We start from the raw sequence: 24490 nt of genomic DNA on the forward strand, positions 1-24490 counted from the left end.
TCAGGCAAAACACATTTATTTTAATGGGACAGAATTGCGCAATCATTAAACAAAACACAGCAATGTAGAAAATGCTGAGGTGGTCCCCTTTTAGAAGTTTGCCTACCCTTAGTTCTTAATACTGTGTATTGACCCCTTTAGCATCAGTGAAGGCTGGCAGTCTTTGGTGATAGCTGTAGATACGGCCCTTATTTTCTCAGGCGGTGAAGCTGCCCATTCTTCTTGGCCGAAATCTTCCAGGTCCCGTAAATTCTTGGGTTGTCTTGCAAATTTGAGATCTCCCCAAAGTGGCTCAATGATAGGTCCGGAGAGTGTGATGGCCACCGCAGACCCTTCACTTTTTTCTGCTCTCGCCACTGAGGGGTTGACTTGGCCTTGTGTTGTGGATCATTGTCTTGTGCAACATCCAGGCTGATGAATGCAAATCGTCCTCCAGTATTTTCTGACAACATGCTGCATCAGTTTTGACTAAACTCCCTGTGCCGCTGTGGCTCTCAAACCCCCCCGAAACATTAGAGATCCACCTCTGTGGGGATGGTGTACTTTTCGTCGTAGGCCTTGGTGCCAAACATAGCGTTTATGGTTCAGACCATGAAGCTCAATTTTGGTCTCATCACTCCAAATGACTTTTGGAGTTTGAGGCTTGTCTAAGTGCTGTTTGTCTTATTGTAAGCGGGCTGTTTTGTGTCGTTGTCGCAGTAATGTTTTTTTTTTCAGACCGTTTTTGTTCAAGTACCTCCTTATTGTCCATCTTAAAGGTGCAATATACGATTCTGGAGAACAGTTGTTGATTTTTGAACTCATCAGCAAAACAAATATACTCCTCCCTTGAGTGCTCCTTCGGAAGCTCTGCCCTTCCGAATTTCGGAAAGCGCATTGCCAAGGTGACGACACTGGGCTAGCAAACTTAAGGTGGAAGTGGAAAATGCAAATAGGAGCCAAGTTCAGCCTTGCCAGCTCTCAGAAGTCTCTCCACTGCTGAACTGCCCTCGCCTGATCTAAGAACTTCTTTCTCAATCTTGGTTCTTCAGATTTTCTCCTCTTTGGCTATTTCTCTGCCATCTCTCCTTCTTGACGCTACATGGACTACAGCACATAGACCTGAACACGTCCCAAACCACTTTGTTTCCCATGTGTATTGGATTGAAATCGTACACTGCACCTTTAAAACACTCCACTTTTTTGCAGAGAAGCCTGTGTTTCAGTTAAAGCAGCCTGTAGGATTTTCCAGGCAGTTGCGGCTGAAATCTTTGTTGGTCTACCTGACCGCATCTTGGTAACAGAACTACACTACGCTAAATTTTACTTCTTTGAACACTACTGATTGGCATTTTCAAATCTTTGGATATCTTTTTATCTTCTTTTATAAAGTTCAACTACTTTCACATTTCTTTCACTTTCCCCATTACTCAGTGTCCAGCAAAGCCAGGGCAGCCCTGGGTGAAACATCCAAGGGTCTCTCAAGAGCTCATTGAGAGAAACTTTGACTATTTATACACAGACACTAATTATAGTCACAGGTGTGGAAACTTACCCTTAATAGCCATTTAAACCTGTGTGTGTCAACATGTGTGTGTTTATATTATCAGACAAAACACCCAAGAGTCTGTAAACTGTTGATCAGGGTCAGTCGGGTGATTTCAGGTATCACTGTGATTTAAATAGGGCAAACACAGTTATGTGATAATAAACGGCTTCATCTGACCAGGTTTTCTTCATGATCAGTCTTTGGCCAATATTTCACAAATTCTGCCAGGGTATGTAAACTTATGAGCGGAACTGCTTGCTTTTCAGCTCTTGATTGTTTGTATCTGTTTGTGACTCCCATTGCTATCCTTTCTATTATATTGGGTTGTTTGTTTACTGTCTGTTTTATATATATATATATATATATATATATATATGTATATATATATATATATATATATATATATATATATATACATATATATAGTTTATTTTTTCTGTATTTGTTTATTGGATTATTGATTGAGCACCACGAGAAATTCATTGTACCTCTGGTACTTGGCGATAAACACTCTGATTGGTAATCTACCAATTATTTTGATGTTTATTTTGACAAGTAATCAGAATTCAGAGTAAGACATCTATTAGCTGTCATGTCATAATTGATCGTCAGGTATTTAGTGTTATTCATCATAAATTAATACATTAACATTATTTTGTAAGACATATTTGATACTTTAGTTTACAAATGAACTTATAGGTCATTTTTGCAGCCCTTAATCTAAAGCGATGTCACAGTGCCCTGTTCCTGGCTCCGCCCCCTCCTGCCTCCTCCCATGTAGCCCCGCCTTTTCATTACTGTTTCCACCAGTTTGTCACCCTCCTGTCCCAGGTGGTTACTATTTTTGTCTTTGGTGTAAGTAGCTCTTGCTTTTGTCTGCCGTCTTTTACTTCATGTTTGTTTTTGGCATAAGTTAAATAAAACTGAACGGTCACTCACACCTACATCCTTAACACTGTTCTGACCTTCTGTCACCTAAGGAGGCGTCGAGGCAGGATGGATACGAGAGTTTATTCTTCAGACCAGGGGTTCTCAGTCTTTTCCATTTCAAGGCCCACCTGTGTTTCACTAGAAAGCATGAAGGCCCACAGAAAAAGTCAGGCTTTTTGTTAAAAGGTTTCATTTTTGGGAAATTTTCAACACAGCTATGTTTGGGTGCGACGCATGTCAGTGAACATAAAATATCAACGGAATGGTAGCAAATTAAGTATAATGTTCTACGAACACATTTTTTGTTGGCAGGGAATTTTGAGTGCCTCACCAACGCACTATGGACCATGGGCCCCCTTCAGTATTGGCCCACCAAAGGTTGCTTTGTGGTTGAGAAGCCCTGCTTTAGACTGTTGTCGTGTAAAAAAGTTGATAGATATTTATATAAACTGAAATGCTTTCACTTTAGATGAAGGGCTACAAAAATGTCAGATATTTTACATATAACTTAACAAAAAATATAGATGTTGACATTAGTGAATATTGAACAAATCATTTGAAGGCCTAAAGTCCTTTCTTTTTATTGGGCTTTAAAAAAGACACGTTGCATTAGCGGCCAAGATTATTATTATTATTATTATTATTTTTTACATCATTTGTAAATACTCAAATGATTCACTAGTTGTGAAGATCATCTGGATTTATGATTTGTTCATTATTAATTAATTATAAAAGAATAAAAAGAAATGTAGACGTATTATCATATGTAAACTATTAATTAATTATGAAGTAGAAGCTCACTAACCTCATTGTAAAGTAGTAGTTTATATGTCTGTTATAAAGTGATGTAAATGTGTTAATTAATGATAACTTCCTATACCTTTTTAATAACTTTAAATACATGTTTAGTTTGAGATTAGTTGATTATGAAGTAAAAGCTGACAGATCTTTTATAAACTGTTGTTATTATAAAGTGTTACCCAATAAAAATAGACTCAACTGAATGATAACAGACCACACGTAGGTGTTCAGATATTCAAAAATACTTGACAGTGAACCGTAGGGATGTCTCAGTCCAGTCTTTTGTCCCCCATCCGAGTACTGTAACACTGAGTACTGACCACTAGCGATCCTATTTGATGTATTTAAAGAAAATACAGCCGCACATGCCAGGCTACAGTGAACTCACTTCATTTTGAGTGTGTGAATAATGTGACTCTGGACTGACACATTTACTGTTTTGGCTCTTATTCATCGAAGTTGTGTGGAAATAAGTGCATTTTCAAGAATCTTGAATATCGTACGATCCATGATTTGAGCACAACTGATGAATCGGTTTGAGTGCGTGAAAACAAGTGCGCTGACGATGATTCACTCACTCTAATTCATGCAGTTGTTTTGAGCCACTAAAAGAAGAATTCAGCAGGTCATTAGCCAGTGTTTGTGCTCGTAGGTGGGGTTTGGGGTCGAGCGGGAGGTCTACTGCGCTCACTACTGGCTAGAGATGAAATAGCTTTAAAGTGTTAAAATTACAGCTGTTGAAAAAGAATAAAATGTGAAATTAACAAAATGCCTTTTTAAGATGGTGCAGTGATGTGATTGCATTGCGATTGCAGTATGTAATACTGCAGTATGTAAGCTTCTACTGTACGAGGTGAGCTATGTTTACTATTTTAGGGTGGTGGTTGTTTACTGTATCAGTACTATAAAGTGATCGTTTTTAAATGGAGCAAACAGTTAGTCTTACGTGAGCAATGTAAGAAAGAAGTACATCCACTTTAGTACAGGGATTGCTGTGTGCACAGGTATTAGTAATCATAATTTTCTATATTTTTACTGTTTTGCTTATATTATTGACGTTGCTGACAATAATTTGGATTATTTAACCGCAAATCAGGCATTTTTCAGGCTGTTAAAATATTACACTCAAATTACACATACAGGAGGAATTGAGGAATAACGAAATTGTCTGTGAAATATGCTTGCGATCATTTTATGATCAGATTTGACGCAGCTGATTAAGGGTCAGTGAGTTTAAGGGGTTCGTATCATGGGAAACTGAGCTTTCCTTACATTTTTGAAACTGAGGACTGTCGTAGTTTATAATCGCTGACAAAGTTTCAAAACATACCGCATGATATCAATTCCTTGTTTTTGTTTTGTCATGGAAGCCAGTGCATTTACGTATTCTCACCTATTGAGTCTATAGCAGTTTAGTCCCGCCCACTCGCACTGAAGTTATAAGGAGTGTTTCAGCCCAGACAGCTTAATAAACGAGACGCAATACAGCACAGTAGCAAAGTCTTCTGTTGTGCTAATTTAGCACTGTGAAACTCATCAGGATGAAACAGTGAAACGGCTTCAATTTATGCCCTGATTCCTGACTAAATATTCACCACAATAACAAAAAAACGACGTAAAACTGAAACTAAGAACTCCCCTTTTGAAAAATCAATATTAAAAATATTAATTTAACTCTTAAAACTCACTGAGACTAAACAAAAATTTAAAAACTACATATATAGTGTACATTTTAAAAACGATACTAACCCTGATTAGATCTGGTGCGTTAAATTCGAGACCATGAGGTGATGAGAATGTGTGCTGGGCCTGGAGTCCCAGTGCGTAACTCAGTTTAATGGGTACACATTTCCTGTTTGTTCTGGATCCTCTTCTGTGTTTGTGTTCCAAACAGAGGTGTTTTGGAAAAAGAGAAATGATGCACTAATAATATCGTCCCTCTGCTTTTACCCAAATTATAGTACAGACACTGATTGTCCTGTAATTGTCTGTGGTGGTGACCAGAACACTGTAAGCAATGATTTGAGGTTTATTTACGTTCTTAGTGACGCTGGAATCAAGACGAGAAGTTCAGTGATGTCAGGCATTATTACACTGTCAAAAAAGGTCATCCAGAGTGAAATGGTTCTGAGGTGGTGATGGGAACCAGGGGTCACCATGACTACAACACAAATATAGACATTTTATTTACATTTTATAACCACCAGTGAACCTACACGAGTCTACTGAGTTTTATGTGGAGTGTTGATGATGGTAAAATAGTGGAAAATCTGAAAAAAGGTTTTCTTTCTCTATGAAGCTACTTTAAAAATGGCCAGTTTTTTGACGTGGAGTTCAATGCACTATGTAAACATTATTAATTTTCAAAAATCAGTCCATACAGTTCATATAAGAAAACTAATTTGCCTATTTTAAATTCACTTTTTGCGTGATGTCAAACAGCTCATATACATATATCTGCCTATTCAGCCTATAGCCGTTTAGCCCCACCCACTCACACTGAAGTTATAAGGACACATCCTCCACAGAGAACACACTCAAATATGGCATTTTTCTGCTAATCTTAGTGCACACTTTCTGTTTATTGGCTGAGTTTTTAACATGTTGGAAAAAAAAAATCTAAATGTAAAATGTGCTGTTTTGCACAGGCCACATTTTATTTTTTATTTTTCCCACAAAATGATAAAGTCAGCAAATAAACAGTAATTCTGTGCAATGAAACAAACACATGAATTCTTATCTGAGCGTTCTCATTAAGGTTGCATGGCTTTGAATCAGATGCATATCAGATCTAGAACCACGTATGAAAGGCAGCGTGCACGTTACAAGCCTCATTGCTCAAATCCAGTTTTTGCTCTGATCTGATCTTGTTTGCTGGTCTCCGGTGGCACACGTGGTTCATTCGTGTGACGTTGTTGATTAGGGTGTGCGTGTGCAGGTCGTTTCAGGACATGAGTTTGTTCACATTAATGACAGATTTGACTCACCTGCACAAGTGTGAATTGTCAAGTTCGAAAGATCAGATCTGAGCAAAAAATCAGAGCGATGAGGCTTGTAATGTGAACGCAGCCAAAGTGTCTCAGGTTTGATTTGAAACAGATCAGATTTGTTTGTTCACACAGCTCTAAAAACATCAGATTTGAGTCACATTATGGCAAAAAATCAGATTTGTGCCACTTCAACCTGGTAATGTGAACGTAGCCCATGTTAGAGAGATCGGATTTGAGCAATGAGGCTTATAAGCTACGTTCACATTACAAGCCTTGTTGCTCAAATCCGATTTTTTGCTCAAATCCGATCTCTCTGACATGATGGTTCACACTCGTTTAGTTAAGTGACTCAAATCTGTCATTAATGTGACGAACCGGCGTCCTGAAATGACCCTCATGAGCTCATCCTACTCAGTAACGTCACGTGAATGAATCACGTTCATCATCAGCACAAACTAACGAGCAGAACGAGCTTCGCTGAGAAGATCATTAACTCTGATCAGCTCTCAGCTTCATTATTAGAGCGAGACGAAGGAGAAAAAGGTGAGATGAGCTGCTTTTCCACCGTTTACAGGATTTAACTTCTGTTCGGCGCTGCTGCCATGGTAACGCTGAATGATAGCGCAGCGCAGTGGGAGAAAAGCACATGAATTCCGATCTGAGCGTCACATTAAGGTCGCACAGCCGTGAATCGGATACGTATCCGATCTAGGACCACATATGAAAAGATCAGATTTGTGTGTTCATACAGCTCTGAAAACATCAGATCTGAGTCCCATTAGGGCAACAAATCAGATTTGTGCCACTTCAACCTGGTAATGTGAACGCAGCCAAAAAAATCAACAACATGTTTTCTGTACAGGGGTGCACAAGTTCTGAATCACACTGTTTACACTTGTTGTAGATCTGCGCCCTGCATACTTACACACTGCATCATAATCAGAGGGCAGATATAATCCAGGCCAATAAAAACAGCGTGTGAAAAAAACAAGGGTTGTAAAAGCCTGAGCACATGACCACGTAAACTACCTGAGTGCATTCCAAGCGCATGAAGGTCACTGCTTTGAGGTTTGAACTTTAACCGTTAAGCCTTTGGTCCTCAGCCCAGAGAACCATGGGAAAAAGTACAGTGCTGTGCGAAAGTCTTAGGCACCTAAGCACATTATTTAAAACCATTCATCAAGGCAGTAAATGTGTTTCTGCTTGTAAAATCACAAGATATGATTAGAATAAATACAAATAAACATGATTACAGTAAAAAGTAAAAAGATTTTCTTGTAGTTAATATCTTGGGAGCTGGTTAGAAAGGCAGAGCCTCCAGCCATCACATTAATGATTAAATTTAATAAAGTATAGATTAGCCAAAACTGGTACTATATGATGCTGGGCTGAACCTGAGAGAGGTATGGAAAGGGTTAAAGGAACACATTGACATGCAAAAGCTCACTACTTAGTATATTAATATTATTTGTATTTGTTTCTTTGCTGAAAAAAAGCACAAACCAGCATGAATGCCTGAAAGCTCTGCGCTCATTAAGCAATTAATGAAGCTATAATGTCACAAACATTAGGGTGTCTTAAAATGTACCATTTCTACATGGTAAAATTAATACATATATGTATAATCTAAGAATGTGTACTTACCCCAGATATGTATTGTTTGACTACAAATTTAAACATTATGGGACACCATTCGTCATACAACCACTGGTAATCCCTATGGTGTGATCCAATCCTGACTGCTAGCCTAGCCACTCAAAAAGGCTAACAAATGCTACCAAGCTAGCATGAGTGTAACTCTTACCTCAGTTGTTGAACAAAATTGTGAAGAAAACAACAATTTTACCTTTATTCGGCACAAAATGGACACTAGAGAGAGATTTTTAACCCTTGTAGTCAGAGAAAAGTAGCCACACTGAGATAAGGTGTCTAGCTAGCCAGCTACCTTGCTAACCTTAGCTTTTAGCCTGTTGTCCTCCTCATCTGACGAGTCATTTCCCTGGTTTCAGTGATCCGTTCTCTCCACTGTAAGGATGATTTGAAGTCAGTTTTTCAGCTGCAGGAAGATTTTTGGCCTAATCTATTGTCCTTCTGCTTTTGCCAGCTAATGAAAAAAAAGTTAAAACAGCCCCCAAAATCCACCCAAAGCAGATGTGGTTTTTCATCAGTTCCTCCCACTTTCAAGATACACCATCAAAAGTGGTTTTCCTTGTCTTTAAACCGGAAAATCCCGCTCTACTGCAGCACCGCTGTACAGTAGGTCTGTTGTGAACAACTGTAGCGATGGTTACTTTTCATTCTTTTCCATTGAAGTCAGCAGTGCTTTTGGTTATCTCCTAAACATTGTCTGCACTTTCCTCCAGGTTGAAGAGAGCTACTCAGCCAGCCCAACCAAAGGCTTCTTCGTCAGGGGTCCCGGGGTGCCGCCCTCCAGCCCCATGTCCGCCCCCATACGGCCCAGGACCAGTCCAAACTCGCAAAAGACCGTGTTCCCGTACCCTCCATCCCACCAGGAGTCCCCTCCCAAATCCCCCCGTCGCCTCAGCTTCAGTGGTATCTTCCGCACCTCCTCTAGCTCCGCCCCCGCCAGCATCAAGCTCTTCTCCAGGGCTCGCAAAGGTAAGAGAGTACTGAGCATGCTCAGTAGAGAATGTTATTTACTGCCGTGTCTCGTGCCTCAGGCCTTCAGTCGCCAAGACAAGACAGAAGAGGTGAAGTGCACTTATTTTACAACACGGTTGATTCTGCTGATCAAATATCAGCACTTTATTGGGGCCAGGAAAAGTTAATGGTGTTAGTTTTGAAAAAAAAACAGTTATCATAAATTTAAGCTGATGATTAATTGCCATATAAATAATTGCGATGAACAGTTTACCAAGTGCAAATCCTACAGTGTAGGCCTAAATTGGCCAGTTGATCTGCTTAGCTCTCTCGGTTCATAGCTGTCGATATCTAGTGCTCAAATAAACAAACATTACTCACCGCTGCCCTCTAAAGGTGTTACAGCAGCAGGTCAGAAGTTAGAAGTTTGAGTGTTTTGTTTTGCTTTTTATTTGCATGAATTTGCCTTTTAGCTAGAGTTGACTGATATGACAAAATATAATATTGTGATACTTTTCACAATACATGATATATGTTATGCCCTTCCCACTCCCACCTCCATGCTCCAGCGCTCAGCTTTGCCAGCATACTGATCTCCGGCTCCACCTTTAGCCCACCTCTTTTTACTTTTGTCACCCCGGTGGGATAAACATGACTTTGGGTTGCTGTTTGGTTATTATATGTATGTTTAGCGGCTAAGCCTGTCTTTGAGTTCCTGGACTTTTTTCTGCTAGTTTTGTGGTTCCTGATTTTCTCTGCATTTTTATGCGTCTTCTCTGCAGTCCCACTTCAGACACCACTGCAGCACCACTGTACTGTATGAGTGAAGCACTAATGGAGATGGAATAGTTTATAATAGTTGGGGACGTGCTGTTTTTTGAGTGATTACCGGCAAGGTTTGTGATTTTAATTCAGTACGAATCTGCCGTGTCCGCAGTTTTTACAAGTCTGCTGAGTAATAATTCCAGAGTAAATTACTTCCTATAACTGGCTGAACTCTGAGCTCCTCAGTAATATCAGTCCTGCTTGAATCCACAAAACCGGCTTATAGAAAACGGCGCCATTTTTCTTCTTTTGTTGCAATCTGAAGAGGCTAGCAGCTAAAATGGACCTTGATTTGACCCTTAATCCTCAAGATCATGACGAGGCACATCATTTTTGATGATGGCCTAATTACAAGGAGAAAAATTAAATATCTTGAAAAACACCTCTATTGAGGCGTTTGGTAAGTTAAATGAACCCACTGTGCTAGCCTAGTGCTAGTCTATATGCTATTTAGCTACATACATACATACATACATACATCATCTAAACTGCTTATCCTTCTGGGTTGCAGTGGGGTGCTGGAGCCTATCCCAGCTGTCATTGGGTGAAAGGCAGGATACACCCTGGACAGGTTGCCAGTCCATCGCAGGGCTATTTAGCTACATAGTGTGTGGTTATTGTTCAGAAGTGTGGCGCCTGTCGCATAATGCTGACGTAAATAGCCAGATCATCTTTTGATCCAGGCTATTTTTGGGGTAATTTGTGGAAATTACACAGAACCTTTATCCCATATTAATCGGCCAGTCAAATTAAGCAACCGGACCTACTCGGATCAGACTAATCCAGCTCAAATAGGGCTTAAGTTAGCAGTGTTCTTGATTGGCACTTGGAAATCTGCATTATTTTTGCCTTGTTTTTGGCCATTGTACATGTTGTACTGTTACACCCTTAAACAGTAATTCTATTAGTAGATTAATGGAGTGATGGTCCATTGGTATCTCAGTTATAGGGAAAACCGCATTAGCTGAAGGGCTAGTTGAACTGAAGGGATACAGCAGGTGCTGTGTTCTCCTCTCAGCACTAATATAGCTGGATGTGGCTGTACAGTCTGGCTCCAGCTAATGCATTTCATCCCTCCATCTGTCTGTCTGTCTGTCTGCCTGTCTGGATGAGTGCAGTGCATCGATCCAGTGCCAGAAGCTGTCTAAGCAGTTTTTTACGACCACAGTAACTCAGCCCCACCGCATGAAGCTGTGTCATCACCAAAACACGATTTCAGTTCGATTGTACGGCTTGATGTGGTCAGCTTTGTTGATAGAGCACGTCCTCTGTGCTTATCTGAGATCAGAGCTCGCTGTGCAGCTCTTGGAAGGCCTAGGTTAACATTCAGGTATGAGAAACTGGCTCTAGATCAGCGCAAACAGCCATCCGGAGTGCGGCTTCCTGTTGTTTGTGACTCTCGAAACCCTGAGCAGGAAGTGCTGTGATCTTGTGTGTGGTTAGTGAGCCTTTGATAATTCAGTATGGCTGAAACAGTGCAGTGAGAAACTTGTACAAATTTGGAAGATTTGAAGCGGATCACTAGTGGAAGCGCATTAGTGGAGGGGGGTTAGTGGGGACGGGTCAATGCGAAATCTTCCCGTCATCAAATCAGTGACCAAAACTATAACTGTCTTTGGTTATTATCATCAAATTAGTGCTGAAGTGTGATGAAATGATTTGAAAGCATTAAAGGGGAACTCCATCGATTTTGCAAAATTAATTAATCATTTCGATGGTTGATGTAAACAAAATCATTCAGAGTGGTTTGGTGTGAAATGCACCTTATTAGAGAAACTTACCGAGTCAGAATTGTTCACCATTGTAGTACCAGGAACCATGTCTACACTACACATATCACCACTTTATCTGCTGCCCCAAATGACCAGTGAACTTATGTGTGACCTATAAGGTTTTATATGTCATGTTGATAATACAGAGTGAGAAGCTCGGTCATCTGGTAGGAGCTCAGAGTAGAGCCGCTACTCCTCCACATTGAGAGGGTCCAGTTGAGGTCGCTTCCCGGTGGCGCTTTACCAGGCACGGCCTACTGAGACGAGACCCCGGGGTCATCCCAGGACCCACTGGTGGGATTATATCTCCAAGTTGGCCTGGGAGCGTCTCAGGGTCCCCCGGAATGAACTGGAGGATGTTGCTTGCAGGGGCCTGTTTGGGATTCTCTGCTCTCCCAACTGCTGAATGATGATGATGATGATGTCACGCTGATAATGGTAAAATAGTGCCGTCATCGTTATCCACTGTGCATGTATCACTGTTAGCCGTTAGCTTACAACAGACCGCCTAAAGTGGGTCATGCAATAAAATAACTACCTCGCTGTCCGACCTCATAAACTGGTGAGCGGAGTAGCAGGTGGTTTGTAGTTGACACCACCAGTGTCCATTCGCCCTGGGTTGTTCTGCGTCGGTGACGGCGGGTCCAGTCTCTCTCGCTCTCCCTTTTGGTTCCGGTTCAAATCGATCTGGCTCTGCGACATTTTGGAAACAGACCTCCTTGAAGACCTCCGCATGCTCTGCCATCTCCCAAAATAGGTAAGAAAACTGTAAATAAACTGTAAACAAAAGCTGCTGCCGGCGTTAGCCGTGCTGAAAGGCTGTAGCTACAGGCTAATAACAACGTGGTTTTGAGAGGAAACACGGAAATAATCCTGCAGAAAAACTTCATACTAAAAATACGTTTTAGGCCAAAACTTCGTAACAAAACTATCACAAAACAATGTCTCAGGTATCAAGAAACACATTCATAAACGTTTTGTGTGATAACTGAGCAGGATGTAGCTTTCAGAGCCACTGAATGCTTCGGACGTCTGGTTCCTAGTACTATAATGGTGAACAGTTCTGACGAAATTTCTTTGGAAAGTTGCATTTCACACCAAAACCACTCTGAATGAGTTTGTTTACATCCAAACCACTGCGTAATTAAATACGTTTGCAAAATCAGTGGAGTTCCCCTTGCATTTTATGTTTTATCACAACTGTTATATTGATAGACTTGATTGAACCTCATGTTTCTTTATAACACTAGAAAAATAGTTTTAAAATAAATATGAAACTGACTTTTTCACTCATAACCTTTGAAAACAACAATCATCAAAAAGGTTTTTTTGAATTATACAAATTTAAATTGCTGCCATTATCATTGCCATCTACACTCACTGTCCATTCTATCAGCTCCACTGACCATGTAGAAGCACTTAGTATTCTACAGTTACAGACTGTAGTCCATCTGTTTCTCTGCATACTTTGTTATCTTGTTCTTCAGTGGTCAGGACCCCCATGGACCCTCACAGAGCAGGTACTATTTGGGTGGTGGATCATTCTCAGCACTGCAGTAACGCTGACGTGGTGGTGGTGTGTTAGTGTATGTTGCGCTGGCGCAAGTGGATCAGACACAGCAGTGCTGCTGGAGTTTTTGAACACTGTGTCTACTCACTGTCCACTCTATTAGACACTCCTACCTCATTGGTCCACCTTGTAGATGTAAAGTCAGAGACGATAGCTCATCTGCTTATCATTATGATTATCATTATATACATAAGTCACCCTGTGTTTCAGTCAAGGACTCACAGACGTTTATGAAACGGTCATGTTTCCCAGTCTCACTGTGCGCTGTGTGCCAGAGCGCTGCTTAGACTAACGCTTATCTGGAGACGACAAACAGTCCAAACATTCAACACCATATCTGACATTAATAAGCTCTCTCTCTCTCTCTCTGTCTCTCTGTCTCTCTCTCTCTCTCTCTCTCTCTGTCTCTCTCTCTCCCTCTCTCTCTGTCTCTCTCTCTCTGTCTCTCTCGCCCTCTCTGTCTATCTCTCTCCCTCTCTCTCTCTCTGTCTCTTTCTCCCTCTCTCTGTCTCTGCCTCTCTCTCTGTCTCTCTCTCTCTGTCTCTGTCCCCTTCTCTCTCTCTGTCTCTCCGTCTCTCTTTCTCTCTGTCTCTGTCCCTCTCTGTCTCTCTCTCTCTCTCTCTCTCTTTGTCTCTCTCTGTCTATCTTTCTCTGTCTCTCTCTCTCTTTGTCTCTGTCTCTCTCTCTCTTTCTCTGTCTGTCTCCCTCTCTCTCTGTCTCCCTCTCTCTCTCTGTCTCTCTCTCTCTCCCTCTCCCTCCCTTCCTCTCTCTGTCTCTCTTTGTCTCTGTGTCTCTCTCTGTCTGCCCCCCCCTCTCTCTCTCTCTCAAGTTCAAGTTCAGTAGTGCTTTATTGGCATGAATGTAATGAAATACACTGTTGCCAAAGCAGTTAATAAGAAACACATAAAAAATAAGAAAAAGATGATATAATAGATTATAATAGAACTCTCTATTCTATCTCTCTCTCTCTTTCTCTCTCTCTCTCTCTGTCTCCCTCTCTGTTATACAGTGCTAATCTCAATCACAGCCCACCTTTAAAAATCTAGTCACACAGGCCACAGAATAAATGCTTCCTGTTTGAAAAGTTGAGAAACACAGCAGTTCACATGCGGAACAATGAGGGAAGAGTTTTGGAGTGGAGTTGTTTGTGGTGCGGGGGAACAACAGCGAATACCTGAAATGTTGCAACAAAAACTAAACTCGGTTCTTCAAGTGTTCTTTAGTAAAGAAAATAGGTCTGTACAGAACCATGAACACTCCAGAAACCCTTTGCATGGTGAAAGCATTCTTCAGGTTGAAATTTCAGTATAGAACCTTTATGAAAAGGGTTCTATATAGCACCAAAAAGGGTTCTTCTGATTGCTTGACATGGTAACAATAGAAGAACCTGTTTGGGTGCTATATAGAAACCTTATTCAAAATGTTGGAAATAGAGCCATCTGTAGCACATTTTTAAGAATCCTTTCATCATACAAAGAACCTTTTAATCATGTAAAGCGTTGTTTGAGTGTTCATTTCCTTTACTAAAGAACCCTTGATGCACCATTTTTAACCAAAAAGGTTCTCTATAGAACCATATAAAACACACTCTCCATCAATCTGAAGAACGCTTTAATGACACAAAGAACCCTGTAATCATGTAATCTTTGAGTGCTCATGATTCTGTATAGAACCGTTTTCTTTACTAAAGAACCCTTGAAGAACAGTCATTTTTAGGTGTACCCCTATGAGTGCTACATAGAACCCTTATCAAAAAGATTCTTTATAGAACCATCTACAGTACATTCTCCATCAATCTGAAGAACCCTTTCATGACGCAAAGAACCCTGTAATCATGCAAAGGGTTTTATGAGCGCTCATGATTCTATATAGAACCATTTTATTTACTAAAGAACTCTTGAAGAACCGTCATTTTTAAGTGTGTTGTAACAACGGAAGAACCCGTTTGGGTACTATGTAGAACCCTTTTCAAAAAGGTTTTATATAGAACTATCTACAGTACATTCTCCATCGATCTGAAGAACCCTTTCATGACGCAAAGAACCCTGTAATCATGCAAAGGGTTCTTTGAGTGTTCATGGTTCTATATAGAACCTCTTGAAGTACCATTAGCACCCCTTTTTAAGAGTGCACTGCAGTGTTAAGATGATTTTAGCTGATTTCAGATTATTACTTGCTCAGTGGTCAGTTTGTTGTGACCATTCCGACGTGCTTTGTCCTCGTCAGGGTCAGTTATTGCCGCTGAATGAGATTCAGGAACACTCGTATGTCTTTAAACAAGCCTCAGCTTAAAACATGCATATTTCAGTATGATAACAGAAGCTTCTGGAACACCGTAACCCAGACAGAGGAGGAGGCGTGTGCGGTCTCAGGCCGAGGCCTCCTGTCTCCGTCTGGATTACGGGCCGGCTTTGCTTCATTATAGCAGACAGTCGAGCATTAGTGAAGTGGGGACGCTTCTCATTTCCTCTTTCCTCCTGGTTTCGGTTTCAGCAGCTTCCCCCTGCCGTCCACTAACGAGAGTGCAGATGGACAGGCTGCTTTGTTTGGCTGTGCGCTGCAGGCCTTGGGATATCGCATTTCTGTCCTGGCCTAAAAACAGAGTTCAGTCTCATTACTGTTATATTACTGATGAAAAGGGGGCAGTGAGGGGACAGAGGGGGCTGCTGTCCTGCTTTGTTGCTACAGTGCAGGAAAGTGCCGCGTCACGGTGTAATGGACACTTACAGTACAGCAAATTAGCCTCATAAAGGAGTCCATCATACTCTGCAGCTCCAGAGTGGGTCAGGGAGCGAGTGCTATGGTAGCACGGCTCATGTTCACCATTGGATTTGGCTTTTATGGAACCGCTGCACCGTCTGTGTTTGTAATTATTATCATTATTGATGCTAATTTTACTCAGGAATGAGAATTATGACAATATTGCTTGTTGTTGTCATAAACAATATTTCATTGCATCGTATTATGAGTTTGTCATGGATGCCTTCAGTACACTTTAAAAAACGATGGTTCTTCAAGGGTTCCTTAGTAAATAAAATGGTTCTATATAGAACCATGAACACCCAAAGAACCCTTTGCATGATTAAAAGTTCTTTTATTGTTAAAACACACATAAAAATGATGGTTCTTCAAGGGTTCTTTAGTAAATAAAATGGTTCTATATAGAACCATGAACACCCAAAGAACCCTTTGCATGATTTACAGGGTTCTTCAGACTGATGGAGAATGTACTGTAGATGGTTCTATGTAGAACCTTTTTGAAAAGGGTTCTACATGACACCAAAATGTTTCTTCTATTGTTACAACACTCTTAAAGAAAAGGTTCTATACAGAACCCTCTACAGCACATTCTCCATCAGTCTGAAGAACCCTTTCATGATGCAGAGAACCTTTTAATCATGCCAAGGTTCTTTGAGTGTTCTGTATAGAACCATTTTGTACCTCCAACCTGACAACACAGGTTTTGTAATCTTAATATTGTTTTTTAAAACTCATCCAACATTAATGTTCCACTTTTTTAATGCAGTAGGTTTTTCAACCATTATATTTCCCTGCGTGTGTTTCAGTGCTGCTTCTCTCAGACTGTGGGCAGCGCAGAAGTGTTGCGTGCCACATATCAGCAATCTGATTGGTCACTAAGCTTTATGCAAAGCTTATTTGCATAAAGTTTGTCTACAGTGAGAGAAAGTGTGCAGAGTGAGCGCCAGCGGTCAGACGTGCGTAGTGTCTCGTGTCACAGCGCACAGTCATATTCCTGTTTGATGCAAATGATACGAAGAGTTCAACTTCACTCTCAGAAATAAAGGTACTAAACTGTCGCTGGGTCAGTCCCCCTCTCGTCACTGGGGTGGTCCCCTCAAGGATCCATCTCAGTACCTTTAGTCAGGGAACATAACTGAACCATAATCCACTGAAATGATATGTTCTAAGCTGTACTGACTCCACACACCCCGTCTCGTCTCCAGGCTTTTATTTTACTGTTCTGTTTAAAACATTCGGTTATGAAAAGGTACAAATACGAACTTTTCACCTGGAAACACTTATTTAAGGTTCACAATCAGACCTTAAAACCACTGTTGTACCTTTAAGGGAACATTTACACTGTTTGTGCCTTGATGAACGAAAAACGTACCTGAACAGAACCTTTATTTACAACAGCGTAAAAGAAAAGTATTTGAAAAAGTCTAAACACTCAAAAAGGTTTCTGTCCTGTTTTCCTGAAAGCCTTGCTTTTGGGTTGCTTCCTGTCTGAGGGTGAAGCGTTCTGACTTCAGTGCAGTTGAACCTCAATTATCCCTGCAGGGATTCATCTCTGAGACACAAACAAGAAACACAAACAGCATGAAAGGCATAAAATATGTAACAGAGATTTCAGCCAAAGCAGAAAGGTGAGTCACTCTTCCCCGCTGCTGAGAGGAGGACTGTTCTCTTTTAATGAGAGGAATATTCCGAAGTTCGGGCCAGCCACAGTGACCTCTGGTTTGGTGAAACCGCTGTTCCTCCTGTACTCAGGCAGCCTTCGCCAGTCTAAAACGGATGGGCTCTAGGAATGGATGGGCCTTGTTTCTGGAAACTCACTCTTCTCCAGCCTGTTTTGGTCGAAGCCTTGTTCCAGGAGCGGATGGGGGTTTGCCCTGTCCAGTCATCTTCAGGGGCCACTGGTAACTGTTTTGTTGTGTGTTTTCCATGATAATTTCAGTGCCATTTCTGACAGCATTCTAATACTTTCCATGTGCCGGCGTGATACCCGCTGCGCTTGGATATACCAGCGGAACGCTCAGAGTCATAACAGTAGCAGGACGTTTATCTAACAGCGTCCAGTGGTTTGTCTGGTCCGCCTCAGAAGATGCTTGCTAGGCATTCTAGAACAATTTCCAGCCGTTAAAAATCTTTTTTGCCTCTCTCGTCTTCCTCATTGAGCTTTCTAGGCCTCTCTTGGCATCACATAACGTGCCATCTTCCAGTGTAGGTGTTGATTGTCGCAATACCAGTATTTTGATTTGAGTACTAAGTTCAGTATGACGGTGCTTGAAGTAGCGAACCCATGTTCCTAAATACTTCCACATCAGCAAAGGAGTCAGGCAAGGCTGCCCACTGTCTCCATTCTTATTCACCTTGAATGCTAAGCATCATAAGAGAAGCAGGACTGGAGGAAGATGATCAAGGATTCAGGATTGGTGGAAGAATAAAGCAGTAAGCCATGGAATGTCCTGGGTTACTGCGATTTTATCACGGGGAAGGGTGTTCTTTGGCACGACATGAAGCGGAGTGAAACCCTCTTCCCTGTGGTAAAATCGCAGCAACTCACTGCCTCGAGTGGCTTATTGCTTTTATAAAACGGCGGCCAACATAAAATATATTAAGATACACAGTGTTTTAGATAGTTATTTAAGTTATTATTAATAATAATCAACATAAACAAGTATTCTGCCAAGAAATGTAGTTCCTTTAGAGTACGGTATCGTTGCTAAGCAACCATTGACCACAGAATCAGTCGCCAGTCACGGTAAACCGCAGACATTTGTTGGACATTATTTTTTAAAACGTTTTTCATATAACAGTAATCATATGATGTCACAGCACTGTTTAATGCAAAAACTTTCAGTTTATAAGTACTTTTTGGTCACCAAATTACCACCGCGACTCTTCTGCCAGTCTGAGACGCCACTTTTCTCACGCTGGGGCTGAATCTCAAATGGCTCCCTGCTCCCTACATAGTGCACTACGTAGGAATGTAAATACTGACTGCAGCCCAACAGAGCAAAATATCACTAAAAATGGTCTTTTGGGACTCAGACACATTGAGACTCGACAGGCAGTCACTATCTGACAGCAGAAGCTAGAATTTCTGGACTTAATGTTACACAGCGCACTATTTAGCTAGGGAGAACGGAGCTGTTTGGGACTCAGCCTGGGTTTGACGCTGTTTCTGACTGAAACACGGACATTTGAAGCGTGTAGGACATTCAGGTGACATTCTTTAGACTTTTATTCTGCCGTTTTACAGTGAATCATATTGTGAGTACTTTAATTCAAGCCTGTGATATTAATGTTGGAGCTGTTTAGGCTGTTGGCTCTTTTATCCTGTTGGCTAGCTGACCAGCCCAGTTCTAGATAAGAAAATACATTTTCAGTTCCTCAGTTTAAACAGAACCGGGTTCTTATTTTATCAGTGCACTCGGTGCTCCGTGCGATCAGCATTAGAGTCAAATATTAATCCATTAACAGCAGAAGGGTTTTCCATGCCGTAGCGCAGTAATACAGTGTTCAGTTGCTGCGAGGCGGTCATAGCCGTGGTATATCGTGGATTTTGTAATGGCTTCGAACGCGGCTCAGCCAATCAGATTTTAGGACCGGAACGATCCATTTTATAAACATCAATAACCTTCGATTTGCGGATGATAGGACATAATGAAGGAAGTTGAAGAGCAGAGTGTGAAGATGGAGCACATCAGCATGAAGGAAACAAAAGCGATGATGATGGGAAAGGCCGTCAAATTTACCACTGATGGAGATAATGTAGAAATGGTGGACAGCTTTGGCCACTCAGGTCATTTAACAGAACCGACTTGACGGCTTGGAAATACAGTTCTGGTAATTGGTGTAGAACCATTACATTATGTGGAACGGGTGTGCAAATTTGGTCTGACAAATTCTGGAGGGGAACCAGCATCAGGAGCCTCGAGCTTTCATGCAGCAATTCAAACATAAAACTGTGTAAACAAAGCTCACCCACAATTACAGTTATCATATTAATATGACTTGCTTTATATGACAATACAAGAACAAATAATAGTATTAACATGAGTAATGATATCATACATGATCAGTGTATAGATTCAGTTTTGTTGCCTGTTGCACTGGAGGTTCTTCATTATAAAGAGGTTCTTCATAAATAAAGAGATGAAAGTACTGAAAGAGTGTTTTGAACATTCCAGTACTGAACTTTCCTACATTGGGCAACTGCCTTCATTGCACACTAGGAGGCACTGTGACTCAAACCACCAGTCTCACTCAGTGAAGCTGCACTGTTCAGCCTCAGGTACTAATGCTGTACACAGAACGGACTTTAGGTTGTGTGTATACCCTTCCAGACGTCTCTACTGCGTCTGTCTTATCTGCTGTGGGCTATAAGGTGCTGCTGCGACCCGTCAGCCACAAGTGAGGACCTCAGCGTGATCATGTGATGAGTGGGGGGCGGCGTGACATCATGTCTGCGTTCTCTGTTTCTTCCCGACTGTTATCTAAGGAATTCTTGCCCTTATAGAGGAGCATGAATATCTGCCCTTATCTGAACACGTCTCACCATCTCACCATGCAAGACAGCCCTCCATTTATGGCAAAAAAAGAACATATATATATATATATATATATATATATATATATATATATATATATATATATATATATATATCACTGCTGTTGGAACAAAACCTTTTATCTCCAAAATGGTAACTTTACAGGAGAAGGAAAAAACCTACTTTACTTTTAATGTAAGTCAATGGAACCAGAGTTTTTACCAAGTACTTTTGGGCCGTTTCTTTCAGTCCATTCTTCATGAAATTCTGACACAATGTAAAGAGCAGCAGGTATATCATCCCCTTGGAATAATAAGGTTCTGTCTGCGTTCTGGGCAGATTTGAGATATTGAGCTTCAAAGATTTTGTATTTCATATAGCAAAACTGATATGTGGAACACGCCTCATTCATACATGACAATGACAGACACACTAAATGTTTTCTAAATGTACAATATCAAAATCCTATCATATTTGTAAATGAGGGTTTTTGGAACAGGCCAAATGCTGAGAGAACCTTCTAATCCTAAGAACTCACTTTCGGCTTGGAGTTATACGGTTCTATGTGACAAAACATTAAAATAAGCAACGATTTTCAAGGAACACAAACAGTTTACACACTTCATTTGTTTTTAAAATTAAAAAGAGTGTAACAGTGTCTACATTATCCGAAAGTTAAACTTGACGCCTTCTGTGACATTTTATGACATTAATTTTTATCATGTATTTATTTATTAAGACATTCATTTCTTGTTTTAGGACAAATCATCTTTTTCCTTTAAGTATAAAGGTTAGTGCTAAATATTTTGTACTGCAATAAACCCTCCCAGCAGGTCAGTGTAGCCGGTCAGTGGAACATTATGGCACCTTAGTTAGAGTTTGATTTTGGAGATTTTTTTTGTTTTCCAGATAAAGAGTCCAAAAATGCAGACAACTTAAAAAAACAGATTAAGATGTGAAAAACTCCATTTTGCCAAAAATGTCAGAACCATATAATTCCAAGGGAACATTATATGCATCTTCATGTCCTCTGCCATTGTGTTAATGAAAATTACACAACTAAATGTAAAATTTAATTTTTCTTTATTGAGTGAGTCACTCTTTACCTTCATTCCAGCTTCTATTCTTTTCAGGAGACTCACTTTCAGTTTCTCAAAGAATCTGCAGACACACCTCCAGTTCAGTGATGTTGAGGTCTAGACTCTGGGGCGGTCAGTCCGCTGTGTTGGTGCGTGCTGTAGTTGAGCTTGTGTGCAGTGGAAATGGTTATATTTCCAACATTGCCGTCTTAAAAGCATTGAGTTTGATTTTTAAAATGGTTTAGCAACCCTGAAAGAATTAGAGCAGCCCCCATGTGTCCCTGGTACTGTACACTCTTAAAGATGGTTCTGTGTAGAACCATGAGCACTTAAATAACTATTTGCATGGTGAAGTGGTTTTGAGCTTGATGGAGAATGTATTGTGTATGACTCCATATAGCACCAAAAAGGGGTCTGTTATTGTTCCGATGCCAAGTTTGTGGCAGTAGCAGAGCCCTTTTTGGTGCTATATAGCACCATTTTCAAAAAGGTTCTGCATAGAACCATGTACAACACAGTCACCATCAATCTGAAGAATGATGTCACCATGCAAAGAACCCTTCTAGCATGCGAGTGGTTATTTGAATATTCATGGCTCTATATAGAACCATTGTCTTCACTAACGAACCCTTGAAGAACCATCTTTTTGTAGTGTAGCGCTGGCATGCAAAACAGGCAGTGGTGCTTTAAGTAAAAGTCATTTTATAGTAGGATCTGTAGTTTTAAACCAGCTCCTGTTTGCTTTTGTAAGTGATTCAGCTTCACCGAATTGGTTTTACAAGTGATAACATGACACTTCTTATAGTTCAGGCTGTTCTCTCTGCATTACTTGACCTGTTTTAAGATAAGATAATACAAGATGAGATAAGAAAAACCTTATAGTCCATTAGATTTGCATGAAATGGAAATTTGTCCTCGGCAATCTGGCACATAAATGCATAGAGAAATACTTAAAACACTTAAAACAATTATAGCAACAATGCACATGAACCATGTAGGGAGGTTATTTATTGTGTCCTTAGTCAGAACGGTCACAGCAGAGGGAACAAATGATTTTTTTGTACCCATTCTTTCTGGCTAGTGGGACCTTGAATCTCCTGCCCAATGGCAGCAACTGGAATAATGAATGAGTAGGGTCCTTGTAGCCCTGGGTTGCCTTTTTGGTTATGGATCGGATGTATAGGTTCTGGAGTGACAGTTGTTTGTCTCCGGTGATCTTACTGGCCAGGTTGACCACCTCGGCCAGCTTGTTTCTTTGCTTGAAAGTAAAACTCTTTTTCTTGACTTGTCTTTGGAGCTTCACTGTCTTTTTCTGCTAGTATTGGAAGAGGAACAACAGGGCTGTGAAAGAGTCCCATCGTTTATTTCATTTCCAGTCAGTGCAGCCATTGAGTACTAGTTATATTGAATATAATTTTCTAGAATCAGAGGCTGGAAAAGTGTGGCCGGCAGTCGGTGATAGGACCATGAAGAATGGGGGGAGTGGCCAAGCAGGAGGCTGGACCACATGAGGGGGGTGGCTGGGCGGAGCTGGCTCCTGTTGGTTGGTCTCCTTTTACACAATCCTGCCATATGGGCTATTTTAAAAAGGCATGCAGTGGCACCTGGCAGTTTACCGCAGAAAGGGCAGGAGATCGCTGCCCTTCAGCTTCAGCTGACGGAGGGAGGGAGTTGTATCAGTTGGATGAGTGCAGGCCAGGCCGGCATCAGCTCTGAGAGCGGTTCCTCAGGCACAATGTGTGGAATTTGCATGAGTAACTCTTCCGCTGGCAGGGGCAGTATGTGACCGCCCGCCTGGAGAAACGGAGAGTCCTTCCCTTCCTGTGGGTTCAGAAACAAAGCAGCGGGCATCCTCTGGCACCTACTGGAGTGGGACAGTGGTTACCCAGACATTGTTCAACAAAGAATTAGAGGAGGATGCCAGAGTAAAGAGTCTTCATTTTCCAAGAAACTGGACATCCCAAAACTCCTTTTGCTCCGGGACTCAGGGTTAAGACCGTCATCATCTCCTTCGTCAGAGAGTCGAGCTTTCTGACCTTTCTCGAGTTTGCATGATCCTCAAACAGCAGCAGAGCAGGATCCCACCGCCTCGCAGTCTCCAGTCTAAGGGGCATGCGCTATCAGCCGTCCCCGGGTGAGGCATGTCGTTCCCTTTGAAGAGGTTCGGCAGTCTCCGGAGGAGCAAGAAGCGCAAGGACCAGGAGCAGCTGAGCAGGAGGCGGCAGTCCGAGCCCCGGTGTCTCCCTGGTACTGTAGCTTTGGCGTTTCCTTCAAATTTTTTTGTGTTAGAGCAGGGGTGCACAACTCTGGTCCTGGAGGGCTGGTGGCCTGCAGGGTTTGGTAGTTTCTCTACTCAAACACACCCACTAAACCTGGCAATTAATAGATGAGTGAATCACCTAACCAGGACCAGAGCTGTGCGCCCCTGCTTTAGAGTGTCCACTCTTTACCTTCATTACAGCTTCCAGTCTTTTAAGGAGAGTCACTTTCAGTTCCTCAAAGAATCTGCAGACACGCCTCCAAAGTTCAGTCTTAGAAGCTGGTTGATCATTTTCTGAAGTAATCAAACACATTCAGTGGTGTTGAGGTCTGGACTCTGGGGTGGTCAGTCCATTGTTCAGCTTCTTTGTTTGATGTGTCCGTCTCCTTTTCTCAGTGAGGTTCTACTTGATCAGCTACACATCCTTTCAGACCCACAGCGCTGAGTCGTCTTCTCACAGTGGAAGGATGGACAGAAACACCTGTGGATGTTTTCAGATCTGAAGCAGCTTGATTTTCTCCTCTCTCTCAGAAATGAAAGCTTTAAGTGCTGTTTATCTGATGGGGGCAGTTTTGGGGTCTACCAGGTCTTCCAGGTGGTTGTTAGGAGGCACATATTCTCTGTAGCTTTTTATCTTTTTTTTGAACTCCAGTTTTGGAAACCCCTTTTTTTAAGTGCAAGTGAATTATCTCATGTCTGATCTACTTAGAAATAGCTCCAACAACGATAACTTGAACTTAATGACAATTTTGACTAGAAATTAAATAAGTAAAAGGGGTTCTATGACTTTTGCACAGCTCTGTGATGCACAGAACAGTGTGTGTTGTGCATGTAGG

At 41.3% G+C, this 24490-nt stretch overlaps 1 protein-coding gene across 2 annotated transcripts in view; it reads left to right on the plus strand.

The window, feature by feature from the left end:
• Positions 1 to 24490, plus strand: part of prkag2b (protein kinase, AMP-activated, gamma 2 non-catalytic subunit b) — a 70073-nt gene that overhangs the window by 16250 nt on the left and 29333 nt on the right. Inside the window, exon 3 of one of the 2 annotated variants that reach the window (XM_036596222.1) lies at positions 8613 to 8868. In XM_036596222.1, coding sequence (XP_036452115.1) covers positions 8613 to 8868 — 256 coding nt within the window. Of the gene's footprint in view, positions 1 to 8612; positions 8869 to 23024; positions 23642 to 24490 lie in introns of those variants that run through there. The other variant, XM_036596223.1, reaches the window with a different exon arrangement.

Source organism: Colossoma macropomum, unplaced genomic scaffold, assembly GCF_904425465.1.
Source record: "Colossoma macropomum unplaced genomic scaffold, Colossoma_macropomum, whole genome shotgun sequence".
Taxonomy (NCBI): Eukaryota; Metazoa; Chordata; class Actinopteri; order Characiformes; family Serrasalmidae; genus Colossoma; species Colossoma macropomum.